The 20,598-nt window shown below is 37.1% G+C and overlaps 1 protein-coding gene across 9 annotated transcripts in view; it reads left to right on the plus strand.

Annotated features, from left to right (window-relative positions):
* The window catches only part of NEK11 (NIMA related kinase 11), a 117,384-nt gene that overhangs the window by 88,928 nt on the left and 7,858 nt on the right, over positions 1–20,598 (plus strand). For 8 of the 9 annotated variants that reach the window (XM_035317040.1, XM_035317045.1, XM_035317047.1 and 5 more), the window contains 2 exons: positions 1,597–1,657; positions 8,703–8,799. In XM_035317040.1, coding sequence (XP_035172931.1) covers positions 1,597–1,657; positions 8,703–8,799 — 158 coding nt within the window. The remainder of the gene's footprint in view (positions 1–1,596; positions 1,658–8,702; positions 8,800–20,598) is intronic. The other variant, XM_035317046.1, reaches the window with a different exon arrangement.

Genomic DNA, 20,598 nt, shown 5'->3' on the forward strand with positions numbered 1-20,598 from the left:
CTTTCCTTCCTTCCTTCCTTCCTTCCTTCCTTCCTTCCTTCCTTCCTTCCTTCCTTCCTTCCTTCCTTCCTTCCTTCCTTCCTTTCTTTCTTTCTTTCTTTCTTTCTTTCTTTCTTTCATAGGAACAGTAATTTCTAATTGTATGAGAGCTAATTAAGGGGAAAACATGAAAGAATAAGAAATTGTTTCTAAATATGAATTAGAAAATATGTTGTATAGAAGAGGCTTCATTTTGAAAAGTTAGTGAACAGTAAAGGTTTCACATGGGCTTTGATTTAGCTGAGATGCTAATGGATGCTTTTTACTTCAGTTTATCACCTTGCTCTTTGTGGTGTTTTTTTTTAGTGACAATAGTAATAGCAAATTAGCCCTCCTCATTATGACAAAGTCTAGCCATATGGTACATTAGCTCCATATTTTCAATTTCCAGGTTGCTTCTGAGATTGTTAAGCAACATAATCAGCTGGCATAGATTATCATAGCTCCAGTGATATTGCATAAATTATCATAGCTCCAGTGAATTACAGCTCTAGTGTCTCGTCAGTAGCTGTAGGTGGTCTGTGTGTTATCACCCCAAAATTGCTCCACTCGGTTCCTAATGCCTGCCAGGTCATTCTTGGCATGACCTGTTGCTGTTAGAAAGGGGTTCACTTATTCAGAATTTGAAATGTCCAAGTATTCCTCCATGCTGGCTCTAATGTGTGGGAGTGCCTCTTTTCTGTGCATCTGTCAAACTCTCTTACCTGTTCTGCAGGGCTTTTAAAACCATAGGGTGCTCAATATTTTTAAAAATACAGGAGTTGGGTGGATTTTTCAGCAAAGTCAGGATTTTGACTTTCAGTTTTAAATAGTCAAGGAATGCCATGTCACCATGTTGTCAAATGGGAGCTTCTAGAAACTCAGGCTTCTCTCATAGACTTGAATGAAATTTTCTGTCCTTCGTGGAGCATAATACTTGCTAAATGGTTAGATCTTAAATTTCATCAGTATACACAAATAACATTTCATGTGAAAGATATCATAGCAAAACTGTTATTTGTCTGGTAACAGAAAGCTTACAATGGAAAAGTGCTCAAATCTTTTCTTAATTAAAATTTTAATTATTCATTGCTACTAGATATCTAAGTAGCTGTGATTAAATGAAACATAATTATTAATTTGCAGAGGCAAATATCATAACTAAGAATTTTTGGGATAGTTATGAAGTACACACTTTCCTTTTTCAATCTGTTATTGTTTTAGATGTTTCAGGACTAACCAATGCTAAAATGCTGGTTTGTTTTCAAAGACTGCACACCATTCTCAACAATAAACATATTGTTTAAGCTCCATGCATAGCTGTCCTATGTTTTTGTGTTCTGCAAGGAATCTGACTTAAATAATTGTTTGTATATGATATTATTCCCAAGCCTACTGTTTTAGGGGAATAAAACATAAAAAGTTCTGAGCAACATATTCCCTTAACTGTAGTTATTGTTGATGCTCATTGGTGTAAGTGATGTCATTTATGCTTGTGGGATCATACCTCTGGTATACAATGTTTATATTTAAGATTTTGCACACACTAATGCTATTCATTATTTCATTTATCCTCAGGACAGTGATATTGTGGCAATGGTCAAGTATATGGAGAGTGTCCTGAATAACAGCTCATTGGGTAAGATGGTATCTCTTCTCTAAATGTAAGAGCAGCACTTATTGATAGTCCTTATTCATCACAATCCAATTACTACCATTTTGCAAAAGAATGACTCAAAAAAGTGATCTTCTTGAAAATTGCTTCCTTAATCTACTACACAGAAGTATAAGTATGCTGAATACACTGGCATGCACAATTAATTGCTTTTGTTGAAAATAATAGAATCATAAAACATGATGGCCAACATTATGGAATGTTAAAAATTTGGCTTTTGCCATTTTTTTTTTCTCCAGAGGAAAACATTTAAGGATATGTAAGTTGTTTTACAGTTTCTAATATTGGTAACAATAAGATAAAAATTATTATTATTATTATTATTTTTTAATGATCCAGGATTGGATAATACTTATTTTACCTTACACTATTTCATTACAGGCATGGGAAAATCACTGAGAATTTAAGTTTGCAATTTAATCCTAAAGTCTCCTGAAAATTCTCTCTATAAATTTAGATTTTCATATTCTAGTTTCTCATGTTCTACTTAAAAGCTAAAAAGAAGGTGTAGGTGAAAGAAGGATATTTACTGAGGGTGGTGTCACTGTCCTGGAAGACCACCAGGCTGAGTGGTGCCAACAGCAGTCTGCATGTGGGTTGCATGAAAGAAACCTTGTTGCTTCTTGTTTTGGTTCCTCATTTACAGTCATTCAGTCATAATAAACCTGGCTTGGTGTTATTACCTTGTGGCTCTGAAATGAGAACATAGGATACATCCTCCTTGCAGAGGTTCCTTCAGTGCTGAGCTCTGTTTCAGCCTGCCTCATGAGCATGGGCTGATGGGCGGAGAAAACTGAAGAAAAAGGATGAAAGCGAGTTAAAGCTGTGTCTGGCACTCTCTGGTCACCTTCTGTGTCTTGTGTCAGGGCGATCCTTATGACTGAACAAAGGCCAATTCACGTGTGCTTTGTCTTCATGCTAAAAGAGATCCCACAGTCTTCAAATTTAAAAATTTACATCACTTTAGTCTGCAGTGGTTTTGTAGAAGTAGAAATGAGGACAAGATTTAGCTCTACACTTTAATGTTTTGTTATGTTAATGTAAAAGAATAATACTCTGGTATTAGCCAAAACCAAACAGTGTCATTTAAAAAAAAAAAAAAATCATAGTATTGAAGAGACTCTTGGCTTCCTCTTTTTTTTTTTTTTTTTTTTCAGTACAAAATACGTGAAGATGCCTTTTAAAATTATTATATTAAAAATTAAATTATGGTTTAATTATTAAAAAAAACATCTGACCACTCTGTACTGAAACTTAAAGCCTTTCTCCAAGATGAGCTAGTAATTAGGCTTGTATGATCTGTTCCAAACAAATAAATGTGATGATAATAAGAGAGAAGTCTGTGAGGGTCCCTTTTATCTTTGTAAGCTCAGTATCACTGAGAAGCTTTAAATATTTACTGTTTTAATTTCTTCCGATGTCTAGCTACAAAGCTGAATGGAGTACAAACTATTTAAAATAAACTTAATATATCCCCCATCTTATTAATGTGCATCTTAATTAGATGCACATCTTAAATCCTATAAAGCAGGATTTATTTATTTATTTATTTTGAGTCCAGATGTAAAATCTAGAAGTATCATGTTTATCAACTAGGAATGCCTGTATCATAAAGAAAAGACAGGATGGTTTTGTTGTCATTGTTTGTTTGTTTGAAGTGAGAACAATTTACTAATTTAAAAAGTCCATCTATGATAAGAAAAGATATTTCTGTTGCATCGTTCGAGAGAACTCTGCAAAACACATGGAGAATGTTTTCTTAAGCTTTTTGTTCTCTGTGGGATATCTTTTGTATCACAGCTTTCTGTATGAAAGATTTCTATGGTTCATATTTGTGACAAGAAAGTGAGCATTTCACTGAAGGGAGAACATCTCCTGAAGTTTAAACTTCTTGGACTAATATATAGCCACATTTTTAACAATATTTAAAAACATACAGGTAAAAAAATATTACAAATATCATGATCTTTCGTTAACCAATAAATAGGTAATTGAATGTGAGATTCTGTACATATTATCTGCTCCTTTCCCTATTATTTTTGTTTCTGGATTGTTTGAATATTTTCTAACATCTTACATGAAATTCATAAGGCTAATTGTCCTCTTGACCTTAGCTTGTATTAGTTTTCACATAACATATATATTTGTCATGAATTTAGGGAGATTTAATCTCATAGTCTTGTTATATACAAAAAGAAAATGCATCTACATGTAAAGCCAATAACTTTTTATTAGTCTTATTGAAATATTAACAGTCGAATCAAAGAATTATTGTTAGTTCAGAATTAATAATTACAGAGAAGAAAGATAAAGGATATAAGTAAATGACTACTGCTATAAGAAAAGGTCTTAATTTTTAATACATGCATTTCTTCATAACTCCCAATTTGCTTGGTGCTATGCTCAGCTTCCTGATGATCCTAACACTGGTAGCTTCAGCCTGACATGTCAGGGATGTGATCAGCCCTCAGCACCTGCAGTCCTTCACCAGGAATGGTGAGGTTCATGCTTGCTTCTTCCTCCACTTGGGATCATTTTTGTGTGTTTGCCAACATGCATTTATACCTCGTGTTTCCTTCACTGGCCTGCAAATTCACGTCACATCAAAAACATTATGTGCATTTTACATAGTTTAGATGTTATCTTTGTTAACCTAAAGCTAATTCTGCCCATTTCTTGGTCTTCATTTCTTCAATAACTAATGAGTTGCTTATAGCCATGGGGCCTCCAGTGCCTTCTCATGCCTTCACCTCTTACAATCCTATACCCTTAGACTTATCCCATGTCTCCACTTTTCAAGGTTTCTGCTCATGTATCAGGTGTGTATTTCTCTACATTTCTTCTTTAATTATGTTAGCTAAAAATATGTATTATATGTGAATAGCTGCTCATTATTAATCTAAAAGCTCTGTACAATACAAAAATAAGTGGAAATAAAGCAAAATAACCACAAGGTCATTAGAAGAACTGAAGTTACAGTTTAAGCAATTAAATCAAAACTCCCACTGGGCCAAGACAAGGTCAGAGAAAGTCTGACAGACCTCAGTGCTGAGGTCTTGTAAACCCAGGCCCAAGCCTGTGGCCTGGTACTAGCAGTGGCAATACTGCCTTGCTGGGCTACAGACCCACAACATGATTTTAACAGCTACTCCTGAAAACAGTAGAAACTTCATGGCAGTAAGGTGGATGTAGAAGTTTGGCATGGACAGAATTTCTCATAGCATTTTTCAATGTTAAAAGAATTGTGAAAAAACTGTGTGCCATTTACAGCAGATCTTAGAGAACATCTGAGTAGAGAAAAACTAGAACTTTTTTTTATGTCAGCAAGGGCTGTGATAAAGAGAATGCAATAATTATGCATTGTTTTTCCACAGGTGAAATTTCTTCTGTATAAAACCTTAGTAGTGAATGGTAAAAGCCTGGGAGTTTTTAAAATAACTGAGTTTTCTCCCCAGGAGTTCCCACTGAATCACTGTGAATACCAGCACACGGTTCATTTGGGGTTAGCTACACAGCTCTGTGGGGGGTAGATTTGCAATATCACAGTACATGCTGGTAAAGTTTGAAAAACTGGGGAGATCCCAGAACAGAGCTTCAAAATGAAAGAAAGTTTGAAAAACTGTCTTTAAAATATACTAAGTCGCTTAGTTTAAAAGAGGAGAAGGTTAGAGGCAATTTGGTCACTTTGTATTATTATAAATATTTTAAGCTCAGGAAAATACATATGTTTCTAAGGGGCTTTTCAATCTTGTAGAAAAAGGCATTGGAGGATCTTATATGTAGAAGTGAAAGCTGAAAAAAGGCTAATCCAAACTAGATAATAGTTTCTTAACACATAATGACTTACCAAGAGATGTCTATCAACACTTACTGGGTCTTTAGCATAAATATAGGTAGGAATTCCTTTGGCCATAATGTATAGAAATCTCATTGGCTAATCATAATCATAATCATCCTTTTTAACTGTATGTATGAATAAATGTGAGACAGTATTTCTTTCCCTCTAGAACCTTGCATCGTTCTTCCCTTAGACAGGGTGGGAAGGATGCATGAGAGCCTTGAAACTGGTGCTCTGTGACCCAAGAGGACAATTTTGCCCTACATTGTTCTATGTTGTATTAGGCTAAAGACTAGGAGATTATTCATCTTTTAAACATATTTAGAAAGTGCCAGTACTTGGTTTTAAAATGTCAATGTTCTTGTTGTTTTATTTGATTTTTTTAACAAATTAAGAATGATAAATTGCTTGAAAATGCAAATAGATACTTGGCCACTTTTTGAAGAAGCATAGTTACATGTTCTGTGTTGATGTATGGGTAGGCAAACTGCTGAAAGCTGGGTGCAAAATACATTGTTAATCAAGTAAATGCTTCTAAGAAAATGCCTATGATATAGAAGTTGGTGTGGGTTATGAATCATTCTAGGAAAAGTTTTGATGTTTTTCATAGCAACAATGTGAAAAGCTTTTAGTGGTTTTCACTGAGAACTCATTTTTTATGACTAACCACAGCTTTGCAGCATCCTATAATCTGTAGTCCTTGCAGCTACTTCACAGTACCCAGAAGATCATATTTAATGGAGAGAAAGATAGATATTAGTTTGTATTTAGAGAGGAAGTTTTGCTTGGCCAACTGCCAATGTGGAGAGTAGAAAAAGTAAGAATTATTTAGCCTGGAAACCCAGAAAAAAAAAAAAAAAAAAGAAACCAAAAAAAAAAAAAAACAACACAAGAAGGATGTCTTTAATAATGAAATGTCAGAGGAGAGGGAGATAAAGTATTGTAGCAATAAATAGACTGAACCCACTAAGCAGAAAGAGTATGCTGAGCTCTTACCACAATGATATATCCTGTAATAATAGTAATACCAGAATTTAGGTGGGGTCTGTTATTAAATATACTCTGTCGTGAAAGAATGCAAAAATTACATTTTCCTTAGACCATTGGTGCTCAGGGCAGAACTTCTTTTATTGCTTTTGAAGTCTGACAATGATATCAAAGCCCGAATTCTCACATCTGGACACTATTTCTTTACCAACTCAAAGAGGAGTGAGCCACCTGGTAAGTCATGAACATTGCTTTGCAGTACTTGAAGCTCCCTCAGGGCCACTCTGTGGATATCTGAATTCTTCAGTGCTGCTAAAGTAATTGAATGCTTAAAGACCACATGTTAAAATGTATGGATATGCATGTGTGGTATTAAATCATCAGGAAATATATATATTTATGGTTTGTGAAGTTATTGGCTACTCATAAGAACTGAGCTTGTCATTTTTTATCTTATCTATACCTCAATTGTAATACCAGACAACTATTAGCCATTAAGTAGTCAAACATTTTTTTCCATAGCTAGACAATGGAGTCAGGAATCCATTTCTTGTGTAGTCTCTCTCCATGCCTGCTTCCTATATTCACTTGTAAAGCTCTAAATCCAGCAGATGCTCACTGTGAGTGATTCAGTTGGGTCCTTCAGGACAGAAAGTTTACTCTCAGTGTTCAAATTTCTATGGTCTGGATCTATAACCATGTAAGACATAGGAGCTTAACTCCTGGGAAGGTTATGATTATGCATTAATGAGAAGGATTCAGTACTCTCTGGGGGTGTCTGTACTGCTTATAGAGGAAAGGTAGCTTAGCTGTAAGCTCCTTCTGGCTGTACATGATCAATGTTAATGAAATTCAAGCTAAAACCCAGGGGACTCTAAGCTAAAACAACCCTGCCAGGAGGGAAGAGCGTGTTCATGTTGACCAGGCATTGCATTAACTTGCTTGTGTGACTTTTGGCGTATTCATACCTTATGCAGAACCTTGCTTTGTCTGTTCAGAGCCTGGGTGCCTTGCACAGGATGAGTTCCACCATGATATACATTCTCTTCTTTTGGGAAATGGAATCCTAATACCAAATAACCTGCAAGAAAAAAAAAAAAAAAAAAAAAAAAAGCTGTAGGAAAGTGAAAGCTGAAAGCAGGATCTTTATTTTTCCAAATACAAATGAAAGGAGTATGTAAAAGGGAAAGGATGAACTGAGTAAGTCAAAGAAAAGGACTAACAGGAGAAAAATGAGCACAAGCTGGCCAGTAAATAAATTTTGGCTTGAAGTTAGGAAAGGGATTTTAGCCAGCAGGTCACAGGAAGGCTCTGAAATTGTCTTCCAATGGAGGCAGTAGGGTAATAAATAAATAAATCACTAACTTGAACTTGAAGGTTGGTCAGGTTAAGCAGAGGCTTGTGTAATGCAGTGGTGGCATAAAAGTGCAGGATATTTGATCTGACAACCCTGATGGTCCTCTGTGACTGTGAGATCTAGGTTCCTGTAGATGAAAACCATGATCTTCTATGACTATTTGGTCATCAAATATTGCAATAACCTACAAGACAAGTGAACAGGAAGTGGGGGGGTGGGGCATATGCATATGTATATTTTTCATATTCCTCATAACTATATAAATTTATATTTACATATACATGTATGTATGTATATTTGTATATATATATATATATATATATAAAGGATTTAAGGACTACCTTCATCTGAAAGGAGAAGTGATGTCATAAGTCAATTTACTGTCTGATTCGTAGAACACTGTCAGTTTACATTTTAAGCAAGCCAAAGGAGAGACTTGCCTGTTAGGAAGAAGGTTCTCACTCTTACAGATAAGGGAAAGAACTATGGAGAAAAATAAACATTGTCCTAGTCAACTTCATTTTGTTGAATATTTATCCGTGCCAGCACTTCCTTGGGTAACTGTCTTTTCTGTTGTAATGTAATTCTCTGTATGCTACACAGCAGGAAAATTCACATTACAATTTCATTGCCTTTGAGCTATAAATCTACACATCCCAAAGACAGTTGTTGTTTTTAATAGGTATTTAATAATCTAATTCATCTTTAATTAATGTGGCACCTTGTGAGGAACAGGAATAGTCTTCCTCCTCCCGACTACCCTTGACTCTGCAGTAGTATTCAGGGGATGAAGGTGAATAAGGTTGTGTGTCTGAATTGATTTGTAGGCTCGGGAACTGTCACCAGAGTGGCTCCAGGGACACCCCAGGGATTCAGAGCTCTCAACAGCACTATGGCTGAGACCAAACTGAAACGCATGAGGGAGTAAGTAACATATTTTTGTGTTACCAGTATCTAGGGAAAGAGGGGATTTGAAAAACAGCAGAACACATTAAATAAAGACGCGTTGCCCCCTACCCTCCCCCCTCCGCCCCCCCCCCGGAGAAGAAAAGAAAAAGGAGGGCCTGCAGCAACATGAAGTGGATGCTAAGGTATTCTTTCCAAACCAGATGCATACTTGCCTCAACGGACGATGAAGGTTGACTGTCACTTCTGATTATTTTATTGTAACCTGCACAACTACTGTCATCCTTTCCACAATCTAGTTTGTCTTCACTGCTGTCTAGATCATTCTGAACTTCTCTTTCTTTATTAACTCAGGTCATGCCCATAAATCAGTTGCTGATCTCCATGTTCCCATCATGTTTGCTCCCCCACCCACATTTTATTCTTGCATGAAAAGGATAAGGTTTTTTTTTTTTGGTGATGATATGCTGTTTAAAACCAAATATGATTGCTGTTGCCTTTGATTTTCAAATGAGACAAGGGAATTTATATGTGCAGCTACCTTTGAAACTCCTTGTCTGATTGCTTTCATCATCATTAAAGCCCGAACTTTATTAATAAAGATTTCAGTGTCTCAGTAAAACAAAGATCCTTGCTTCCTTTTATAATGTACTGGTTAATATATCTTGAGCTTCTTCCAGTAAATTGTCAGTAATTTCTGGCCTTCCAAGATTTATTGCACCCTGATTTAGACACTGATCTGATAATCATAATGCTATGCATTATTTCGGAACTCAGATTTTCTTTGCAGTGCTGCAACATTCAGCTGATTTCAGATTGTAAGCTGTTTAAAAACAGGGCAGTTCTCTATTGTGTGGGTGGGCAGTGTCAGTTATCTGGTGCATGTTTTCAGAATACAAGTGAGTCCAAACAGTTAATGCTGGTGGTTATTTGAGTCCACTAAAGAAAATTAATGCAACTGTAACAACATGGATGCCAATCACTGTGTAAAATACATTATGGTACAAAATGCATTGAAGAGAAATACCCATCAGATTTACTCCAGATACAAGGTTTTCGGTTTGATGGCATTTCAAGAAGCAGATGTCCCTAGTTTTTCACTTCATGGCTTAATCTTTTCTTTGAAACCAGTTAGCAGGCTTCACAGTCTGCCAGCCTGATTCCTTTCCATTCTCTTTTCATGGAAAGTACTTTTAAAATCCCCCCAAAAAACCCACATCATGTTGCACCAGCTAGTTGCAAGGTGGGTTTGTTTAGTCAAAATGCCCACCTGTCTTCCAGCCTTCACCTTGTGTTCTCACAGTTACAGGATAAACCCTAACCATTTGAACTTCATGGTCATCATCTTTAGGGCTCAGGTATGATTAAATCACTTCTATCAAAGTCTGTTTTTCAGTGCTGTTTCTTGTTTTTCACAGTTTGTTGGTTCTGATAGTATGTAGCAGATGTTGATTCTGATAGCATGTAGCAGTAGTTAAATAATGAAAAAATTGGGAGTTCTCTTGTGTGATCCTTTGGAAATGACATGCCTCAACATAATTTATAAAACAGTCATATGCTAATGAAAAGGCTGATTAGCTTCAGTAATTCACATTTAATGCATTAGACCTCACAGTTTTGGAACACTTTCCTAGTCATTTAATTCCTGAATGAGAACAGTTAGCTGGGTCTGTGGGCCAAAATGCCCACCCAGATGGCATCTTGAGAACGTCTGGCAGATTGTATCTGTGAGCCATACCTGAGAACCATTTTTAAATTAAATTCATTTAAAGAAAAACTTGGGGGGTGGAGGAAGGGAGGAAGAGAGGAAGAGAGGGGCAAGGGGAGAAGGGAGAATGTTTTGGTTTTGCTTGGTGGTTGTTTTTTTGTGTGTTTTTGTTTGTTTGTTTGTTTTCTGAAAAATAACACTGCAGATCTCCTCTTGTGAACTATAATAGCCAGTTTAAAGAAGTCTATCAAAATATCTACTCAGTTTCTTGTTCTTTCTTCTAGGGGTAACATGACTGTGTGATACCTGAATATCTAGATATCTGAATATCTAGATATCTGAATATCTAAAGGTGAGCTAGCATGCTTGAAAGTTAGAGTGTTAAGGAACAAGTGAGTGAGCACAGACACAGTACCCAGTACACACATATACAAGGAGATCTTTGCAAACTCTCACACATGGCCAAACTGCATGTATTGCATAGGGGAGGATTTTTTAGTGGTAAGAAGGGAGTACATTTGAGTGCAGGATGATGCATGTAGCCTCAGCAGCTCTGTTCATTCCTCGGCAGACTTCACATGATGTGTTGTACTTCATCTGCACAGCAGGGCCACTTAGGCAAGGCTTAAATAATTTAGACTTGTGCTATTCAGTTTCACTCAGGAAACCATAGACTTATTTTGAGGTCTTGAGTTGACATCTAATGAAAGAGAGAATATGTTTTGTTGTTTTTGTTTCATAGGAAAAGAGTAGCTGGAGTTCTTGCAAGGAAATGGAGAAGAGCAGTGGAAACAAATGTGGCAGTGCAGAAATAGAAATATAAAATTTTGGGATTGGTGCCAACAACAATAGATTGTGATGAGGGAAACTCTTCTTTCCATCATGAATTGCTCAGAAAGTAATCATTATACCTAAATATTACAAATAACATTAATGAAAAAAAGCTCTTTCATTAGCTCTGATAGAATGGTAGATTTGTATAAAATGAACATAGACAGCAAATGGGCCTTTATCTAATTTTGACACGTGAATGATGTGGGCTTGCAAACAGCTGCAGCAGGACATTCTCCTGACAAGGTGTGATGTTCTCATTGCTTGAGTCATTGCAGTGTGTTGCACTGAATGTGGTCTTTGACAGTGCAGAGTTGCTGGATTTCAGAGTGCCAATTTAGGTAGCTTCTAGTGTATTCTTGTGCAGGGCTTCATACATATATTAATGTGGGAAGGTATCAGGAAGTTGTGCTAAAAGCCTTTACAGGAGTGTAGAAGGAAGCCAGTGATATTCTTGAATAAGGTAGGTAGGTGTCCTTCATCGTCTATTTGAAATAAAAGAAGTTGCTCAAGGCTTAACCTATAGACAGCCTGATAGTGTTTATGAGACAGTCACCAGCTTCCTTCACTGAAGTCCCTGGATGTTTCCTCTAACGTCTTTTTTCCAAGCCCTATTGCACACCCTGTTCTGGCATTTTGAATTGCTGTCCTCTCTGAAAAAGTTATAAAATCACCTACTCCGGTGACAATAATTTCTAGCTTGTTATAATTGGTATCAGTATTCATTATAAAGTTTATAGCAGCAGAAATTTAACTTTATCTTTCAAGTGTAGTTCATTCTCTCAGCAAAAATTTCTACCTCAGTGCTAACAATTTCAGTGTTAGGATCTTCTACAGTGTTGATGAGAAATCTCAGTTTTTTGAACTAGCTCCTGCAAAGGTTATCCGAGCTTTTTCTTATTATGCTCCTTCACAGCTTTGCCTGCTAATGGTGGGAAGTCAGCCAAGTATATAAATCAGAGTTCTGTGACTCATATACCTCATATTGGGTTTTTAGGCTTAGGAATATTTTAGATGCAGGAAACAGGAGGGGTATTTTCTGTTGTGGCCACCATCTCATTTTCATGGTGTTTCCTATTCCTGACAGTATTGCACGCTGCAGTCTAATAAGCTATACTCTCACATGCTATGTAGAGCCATATTGTCTTCACAGAGAGATAAATGAGGAAAAATTTGTGGCAGTTCCACTGACGCTCCCCTACAGAGAATTTCCAACAAGGCAACTCAGAGAACCACACTGTTCTTCAGAAACAACTGAAGCCAAACATTTTTTTCCATCAGATCAAATTGTTATACCACCTATTCCTTTTTTCATTTTCTATTTTTTTTTTTTCCATTGAGGTTCATAAAGCTTGGCAAAGCCTTCTTTACAAGATATCAGAAGCTTTGTTAGTACTAATTGCCTGAAAGATTGGCTTTGTCCCTAGAGAAAACCTAGAGGAGTTGTAGCAAACACTGGCTTGCTTTCTGCCAGTGTCTGAAAAGCTTGGTAGACAAAACCAAATGCTTTCTTCAGTTATGGACTAACAGCACTGATAGCTATTGTAGCTTATAAGAAGCTAAAGAGGTCAAAATCTACATTAAAAGAGACAGACCCAGCACGTTTAGATGTGTAACTGAAAAAGCTTTTCTGCTTCTTTTTGTCTTGCTGTGTCTTACTTCTTTCCAAGTATGTGACCACCTCAGATGGCTCTTCACTGCTCTGTGGAAAGTCTTATGATGCATGCTTGAGAACTGACTGCAGGGTTTCATGATCTAAAATGGAAAAGAGAAGGTGACAAATAAGACAAATGTGTGCAGAAATTTGTGGAAAAAACCTTATTCAAGTTTTTGTGCAGTGATTATATTCACAATTGCACCTCCTTTTATTAAGTAGTATTTGTTTCCCAAGTGTCCAGTGAGTGGAGGCTTCCCTTTGAAACCTTCTCAGCACTGTATTAAAAATTCATTTCTTGGGCTTTGTAAAATTAGAATTTGTGTTTCACAGAGTAAGTCTGTTTTTTTTGCATAACTGAATATCTATAGAATAGAATTTATATCTTGTTCTCTCTGTCCTGAAAATATGAAAAGAAATAAAAATGTAGAAAATGCAGGAAAAAAAAAAAAAAAAAAAAAAAAAACTGTTAGTACAGTGTACTTTGTGCTCCTTTGTGGAGGTATCCATGAATACATACAATGAGTCATTTTAATAGCAGTGAACTTTAATATGCAATTTAGAATTCAATAAAATGCATGCCAGTAAAAGGAAAAGTCTTTTATGCCCCAATTTTTAAGTAAATTAAAATCCTTTAGCACAGCAGTAAGAACCTCTTAGTCAGTCCCTGAAGTCTTATACACAGCAGCATACCATGATCAGGCAAAAGGCTTCATCATCACCCGCTGAGTGTAAGTAAAGTTGTCTTTCAGAAGTCATAGAGAAAAGGCATTTAGTGATATTTTTATTCTATTCCTGTGAATACTTGTAACACTATTGGCTTAGACTCATGAGCTGTATGCATATATCCTTCTTTTGCTTTTGACATTAGCATCAAATGTATCATTCATCTTAAAAATTCAGAAAGAAAGGTCATACTGAAGTAATTGAATAGGCAGTGGATATTCTGTAAGATTAGTAGTCCTAAAATGCCTAAAGCATATAAGACTTTGTGTACGTTTATTTCCACATATTTTTGAAGTATTACTTGTGAAATGTGTTTAGTATGGAACAGTATGTTCCATACGTGTCAGTATGGAACAATGCTAGGGCCGCATGATGAAATATAAGCTCCTATTTAAGAAAAACAGAGTGATTAGTGTACATAGTTCTTGTATCATGCAAAGGAACGATCCAGCAATTTGTGTAAATAGAGGGTTTGAAGGGCGAACATTGAGACTCTAGTCTGGGAGATAAGAGGACCAAGGAGTTTTTTTTAGGAAACTGCAGACTTTTGCATGGGACGCTGCACAAGCCTCTGATAACCAGCAAAGAGATCCACCAAATAAGGAGAAAGGGGGAGTTGAAGGACGACCGAAGGACATTTATCACATACTGTAAAGAAACTATTTGATTTAATGTTTCATTAGATGTTGGGTGGACCTTTGTCAGGACCAACTCTGAGCGTACTGAAACTGTTTTAGTTATTGACATCACTGAAGACATCTTTAGGTGAAGCAAAATGCAGTAAATATAGAAAAGTTAATTGGGGTTTTAGACTAAAATTAAAAAATCACAGAGACTTTGATTGCTATTGACTGTCATGTTGAAGGAATCATGATGTAAATATGCATGAGGACTAAGATGTTTTCCTGCAGGCAAGAGACAAATTTGGTATTGTCATTGGCTGAGCTATGACTGTTTTTTGCAGCCAGGTAGAGGATATTAATTCTGGAGGATATTGATCCTGAAATGTTTTTGAGCATGAGATTTCCTCTTATACACCCTTCAGCTGCTCTGTTCAACACTCCATTTCCTAGTAGTAATTTCTGTGTGGTGATCCCAAGACAGCTTACAGCATAATAGTAACTTTTTGCTTTCTGTGGGCTAAGACAAAATATTAGCTTCATATCCATCGTCCTTGCCACAGATTTTCTCACACCTCATTTTCAAAGACCAGTCTCCATATCTTAAGCATTTAGGGCATGGTAGGGTCCTAATCTCCAGGACTCTTCTGGGATATTCTGGTTCTTATTCAGTCTGCATGCACATAACATTTTGTCCTCACATCTAGAAAAGTGTGATGCCTAGCATCCAGTTGCATCAAATCACATCTTCAAGATTAGAGTGGTAGGTCTGGAGAGAAGTGAAATTTTGTAAATCTTGGAAAATTCATCATGTTAATTTAGACTTTTCCTAGCTTCCATACTGTACTGGGTCTGGCTGGGATGTTAACTTTCCCTGCAGCAGCCCATACAGTGCTGCGCTCTGCACTTGTAGCTAGAACAGCAGTGGTATCACACCAGTGTTGTCTGCTGCTGAGAAGTGCTGGCACAGCATCAGGACTCTCTCTGACCCTCCTAGGGGGTGGGCAAAAAAGTGAGAAAGAAACATCAGCAGGGCAGCTGACCTAAACCAACCAAAGGGATATTCCATACCATATGATGTCACACTCAGCAATAAAAGGTGGAAAAAGGAAGAAGAGGGGAGGGGTGGGCTCTCATTGTGAAAACGCCTGTCCTCCTCCTGAACACCGGCTACGTGCGTTGAGGCCCTGCTTCAAGGACGTGGTCAAGCATCGCTCATTTGTGGGAAGTAATTTCTTTCCTGTGCACTTCCACATAGCCTTTACTTGTTTTGTTTAGTTATTCCCTTTCCCCCCTCCCTCTTCCCCTTTCCCTTTTTTCCCTTTAGTTGAATTGTTTAATTAATAATAATATTTCCTTAATAATATATATATATATATATTTTCCCCTCTTTAATTAAATCATCCTTATCTCAACCCGTGAGTTGTTCTTTCCTTTACTTCTTCCCCTCCTCATCTGAGGAGGGGGAGTGAGAGAGCGGTTGTGGTGTTCAACTGCCTAGCATGGTAAAACCACCACACATACAATAAATAAATAAAAATATTTTATGAGATCCAATTTTCTATAGAAATAGTTCATTACTAGTGGTTTCTTCTTTTCTGCCTAATACACTCAGAATCACACAGAGAGCAATGGCAAAATAATTAGCAAGCCTCAGGTTTCACACCTGCAGGTTGAATGTGTGTTTCTGTGCTGTAATGGGACAGAAATTCTGTGCTGTTAAGTTGGAAATAATATCATCTTTAAAACAGTCAAGAGCACTCATCCCACATGCCCAGAGTATAATTGTTTGCCTTCAATTTTAGTAGCTGTTCAGTTGTAGGACCTCTTATTATTCTCAAGAAAGTTTCATCCTGGAGGTGTCTGTTGGAAGGAAAAGAGGGATGAAGCAAAAGTTGTGCTGGTTCTCCAATGAATCTGAGCTAAGCAAAAATTGCAAGTGATCCATAATTTCTTAGATGAGGATGTACTGATCATATAGATTGTAATGTGCAGCCCTGCCAGCTCTGAGCAATGTAGGAACTGAACAGATGCTACTGACAAGTATTTGGCAAGAACAGTGTGTTTCTACCATTATTTTTGTTTGCTTTAGGAGATATTGTGTATGTATCTGTCCAGCCTGATGACTTTGGAAAATGGGATTTCATTTTGAAGTTGAAGGTCACTAATGTGAGTGGTCTTGGAATTTTCACCCAGTCTGTAGAATAGGTTGTGTGTTGACTTCTCTGAAGTTGTCTCCAGTACAAAACCTTCAGCCATTAGCATAAACTAAATCAATACTAGGTTATTTAGAATCATAGAATCACAGAATATCCCAACTTTGAAGGGACTCACCAGGATCATCAAGTCCAGCTCCTGGGGCCACACAGGACCACCCAAAAATCAGACCATATATCTGAGAGTGTTGTCCAAACACTTCTTGAACTCCAGCAGGCTTAGTACCACAACCACTTCCCTGGGGAGCCTGTTCCAGGGCCCGACCACCCTTTGGGTGAAGAGCCTTTTCCTAACATCCAGCCTGGCCCTCATCTGTCACCGTTCCTTCTGATCCTGTCACTGTCACCAGAGAGAAGAGCTCAGTGCCTTCCCCTCCACTCCACTCATGAGCTGTAGGCTACCATGGAGCCTCCGTTCAGTCTTGTCTTCTCTGGGCTGAACAAACTAAGTGATTTTAGCCACTCCTCACACATATTCCCCTGTAGACCCTTGACCGTTTTGTAGCCCTATTTGCTATATGTCATAAAACTAGCCACAAACGTTATGTTTAGTTGCTTCACTTGTTGTCGTAGTAAAGGTGCCAAAGATTAAAGTCCCAGTTCAGCAAAGTAATTCAGCATATACATAATATTAAACACAAGTAGTCCTTTGTCTTCAGGAGAACAATAGATGCTTAAAGTTATTCAAATATTCAACTGCCTCACTTAATCAGGCCACAAAGTAGCCACAAAGGAGGATATTCATAGTGCCCAGTTTTAGAAACCTTTCCTGGGAACCTGCAAACACCTCTGGGATCTCTGTGTGGAAAGACACAGGATAGTTCAAGACATATGTTGTAAGCTCCTACTCTGAATTTCCTTTGCAACAGAAATTTCATTTCTGTCATGCAGGTGCCTAAGGTGGTAGCCAACTAAGGTAAGTGTATAAAGTTAGGGTGGGTGACCATTCACTGTGCTTTTGCCAGTACTTTCATTTCTTGAGAGTCATAGATTATTATTTGAGAAGCTTATAAGGCTCCTCTCCATCCTGCAACTGGGGATGGGAAGAGCATGCCAGCTGCCAATGCCATCACTTGAGCTGTTCTTAGCAGCTTTGCATTTGCCATGATTCACTTTGAACACATGAAGAGAATGAACTTGGTAGTGGATCTATTAGCTGATACACAAAAGGGTACAATTAAACTGATGTATTGTATTGGGATGCTCATCCTGGTGCTCCGCTTGCCCGTTACTGAGCCTCAGGTCCAACACTTGAAATGAAGTGTAAGATTTTGTGAATTTACGTGGATACAGACTTTTTTTTTACTTGGAACCAGACTTCTTCAGTTTCTTTACTGAGCTGCATTTCGTAGATCCATGAGCCATTCTGTTATCCTGAATTTCTAAGTTTTTTTTTTTTTTTTTTTTTTTTTTTTAAGTGGAGAGTAATGTCATAATTGCTTTAGCAGTAGAGAGTTTCCATTCAGTCTGAAAATTGTATTCCAGTTATAAAACACATAATTATAAGTATAGACTCATTCATTTTAAAATGTCAAGTATCCCCAAACACTCAAAACATTACAATTATACTAATACATCTTTTTGTTTTGCACAAAAAGCATGATTTCCCTAGTTTCTCATGCTGTGCATACATAATACATAGATTGAGCTGTTCTGTTTTCCAGTGCCTTGATTTCGTCAATAGTTTCCAAATGTGAGAATGATCTCACGTGACATTAATTATATAGTCTGTTTTCAATATAGAAACACTTGCAGAATCTTGGCAGTGTTTGCTAGATGCAGCACAGTGACCTTGGAAGGTTCACAGAGGCCCTTGGAAGTAATACAGGTAGTGAATACACAAAGGGCTTTCAGCAAACCCTTACTAAGACTGCTGATGTTTACTGTTTCCTGTATTGTTTTTGTCTTCATCTGCTTACAACTGCAGTGGTGTAATTATTTGGAAGAAAAATCAGTCCTTTTTCTTCTTTCCTTAACTAGTTTTTTCCTCAGTCATCATACAGTGATTTCTTTCTTACACATCTGCGAGTCGTTAGGGTATAAATCTCGTATTCCTGTGCAGAAGGAGGTGACCAATGCAGAGCCGGTATAACGAAAAATAGCTCACAGGGCAAAATAGCAGAGAGCTGTGCAATGTGCAAACCATCCCATGTGAAAGAGAGGTTAGTAGACCCGAAACACCACATTTCTCATGGCTCCAAAGGAAGCAGCCACCACTTCTAAGGGTACAGCAGCCACAGGGGTGGCTTTTTCACAGGTCTATCACCTTGTTCAGTGAAGCTCCCTGCTCAGGGTCTTGTTTTCCTGAGCTGTGGGCCTTCAGGGTGCAGAGATACCAAACCATTTGCAGTGAAATCATTAACCAGACACGGACAAAAGTTACTACAAAAACAGAGGGTACTAAGACTTGCAACAGCTAACCTAGCTCTTAGTTGTAAGGTAACACATGTATCTTCATTAACTTTTTTTTCTGCAGAAGTATGATTTTGATGCTGAAGAGAAGAGGTAATTACTCTGGTTCGGTCACGTTGCAGAGCAAGTTTGTGTTTTGGCTCTGTGAGTCTACTAGGTGAAACAAGTTATTTGGATACTACATTATGATTCCTGTGTTTCTGTAAGTGTTAATAGAAATCTTCATTAGTCTTTTACAATATATATTTCCAGGCAGTTAGACACAGTATTATTTGATTTTCCAAGAGATTTGAGACAGAGAAATAACCAAGGTCCTGTTTTGAAAAGTGTTTAGGCATCATATATTTATTATTTGTGAGGGGAAAAAAAGGGAGCAGACCTTTATCTGCCTCTTTAAATATCTCAATAGCTTTACAGAGCTTGTCTTGTCCTGATGAAAAGCTGGAGGAAGTTAAACGCATAAACCTTCCTAGGCCTTTATGAAAATCATGGAAATTCTTCTTTTCTCTCTAGTATGAAGTACTCATTGACTTGTGTGGCTCTGCCAGAGACTCTCTGTATGTTGTGATGCTGGTGAAAAACAGGATATTGTTTAAGATAATTTTGTATATTTACCCACTGAGAACAGGAGTGGCGCGGAAAATGGGAAATGCTGAAACAGTTTGAATAGGCTCATAGAGTACTTCTTTATTCATCAAGAAGTTTACTTTTTTTGCTTCTTGTTTCACTGAAAAATCAAAGCCTTTTTTTTTCAGAGAAATATAAGACACCATGTGTTGTTGTGTGCTGTTTTGTTGCTGTTGTTGTTGGTTTTTCCTGTGGGAAATTGGTTAGGCACACAGCTTCAGAGGGAGAGAAATACTCTGCTCAAATTCCTGCCATCTCCCACTAGTCATGAAGTCTATTTTAGATCAGTGAGGATTTGGCCTATAATTTCCACCAGTTCCTCCCAGAAGAAAAGTTTTATCCCTAAGCGATTGGCCTATGATAGTATTCCACTTGTTCAGTCATTCATATTCAATGAAGATTTAAATGCTCAGTGTAAATTAATTCATGGGGTAAGTTGCTTGGGGGTTATGGCTTAGGTATTGTGCATAAAGTACAAAGCAAAAAGCTATTTCCCCTTCTCACAAACTTTATTCTGATTTCAGTAGTTAGTATTCAACTAACAGCTCTAAATTCTAATTCACAGTTCTTCCGAGTGCTGGTGTCAACTTCAATTACTATTTTACAAATTCATTTATCTCAGAAAATGAAATGCAGGGAGAATATTATTGCTGATATTTCTTCAGCTGTGTCTACAGCTTTAAATAATAAGATTCTTCTTATCTCATGGGAAAACATGTCCTAAATATGCTTTAGATTTTGCAAGTCTTTGAAGTAGGACATCAGAGAGTTTTGTTTGCAATCAAATTAAGATGCTTTAATTCAGGAATTATGAAGTAATTAAGGATGAATTATGAAAATTATCGTTGTGTCTTCAAGTGAAGAAATTTTTATTCAACAGTAATACAATGAAAGTCAAAGTCCATTGAGGCTTGAAGGTGGAAGGCAGGGGCTAATCTTAACAATTCAGATTTTATTTTACTACCTTTTCATATAATCTTTCTTTCTTTCTTTCTTTCTTTCTTTCTTTCTTTCTTTCTTTCT

This window comes from Oxyura jamaicensis, chromosome 2 (assembly GCF_011077185.1).
Source record: "Oxyura jamaicensis isolate SHBP4307 breed ruddy duck chromosome 2, BPBGC_Ojam_1.0, whole genome shotgun sequence".
Lineage (NCBI taxonomy): Eukaryota > Metazoa > Chordata > Aves > Anseriformes > Anatidae > Oxyura > Oxyura jamaicensis.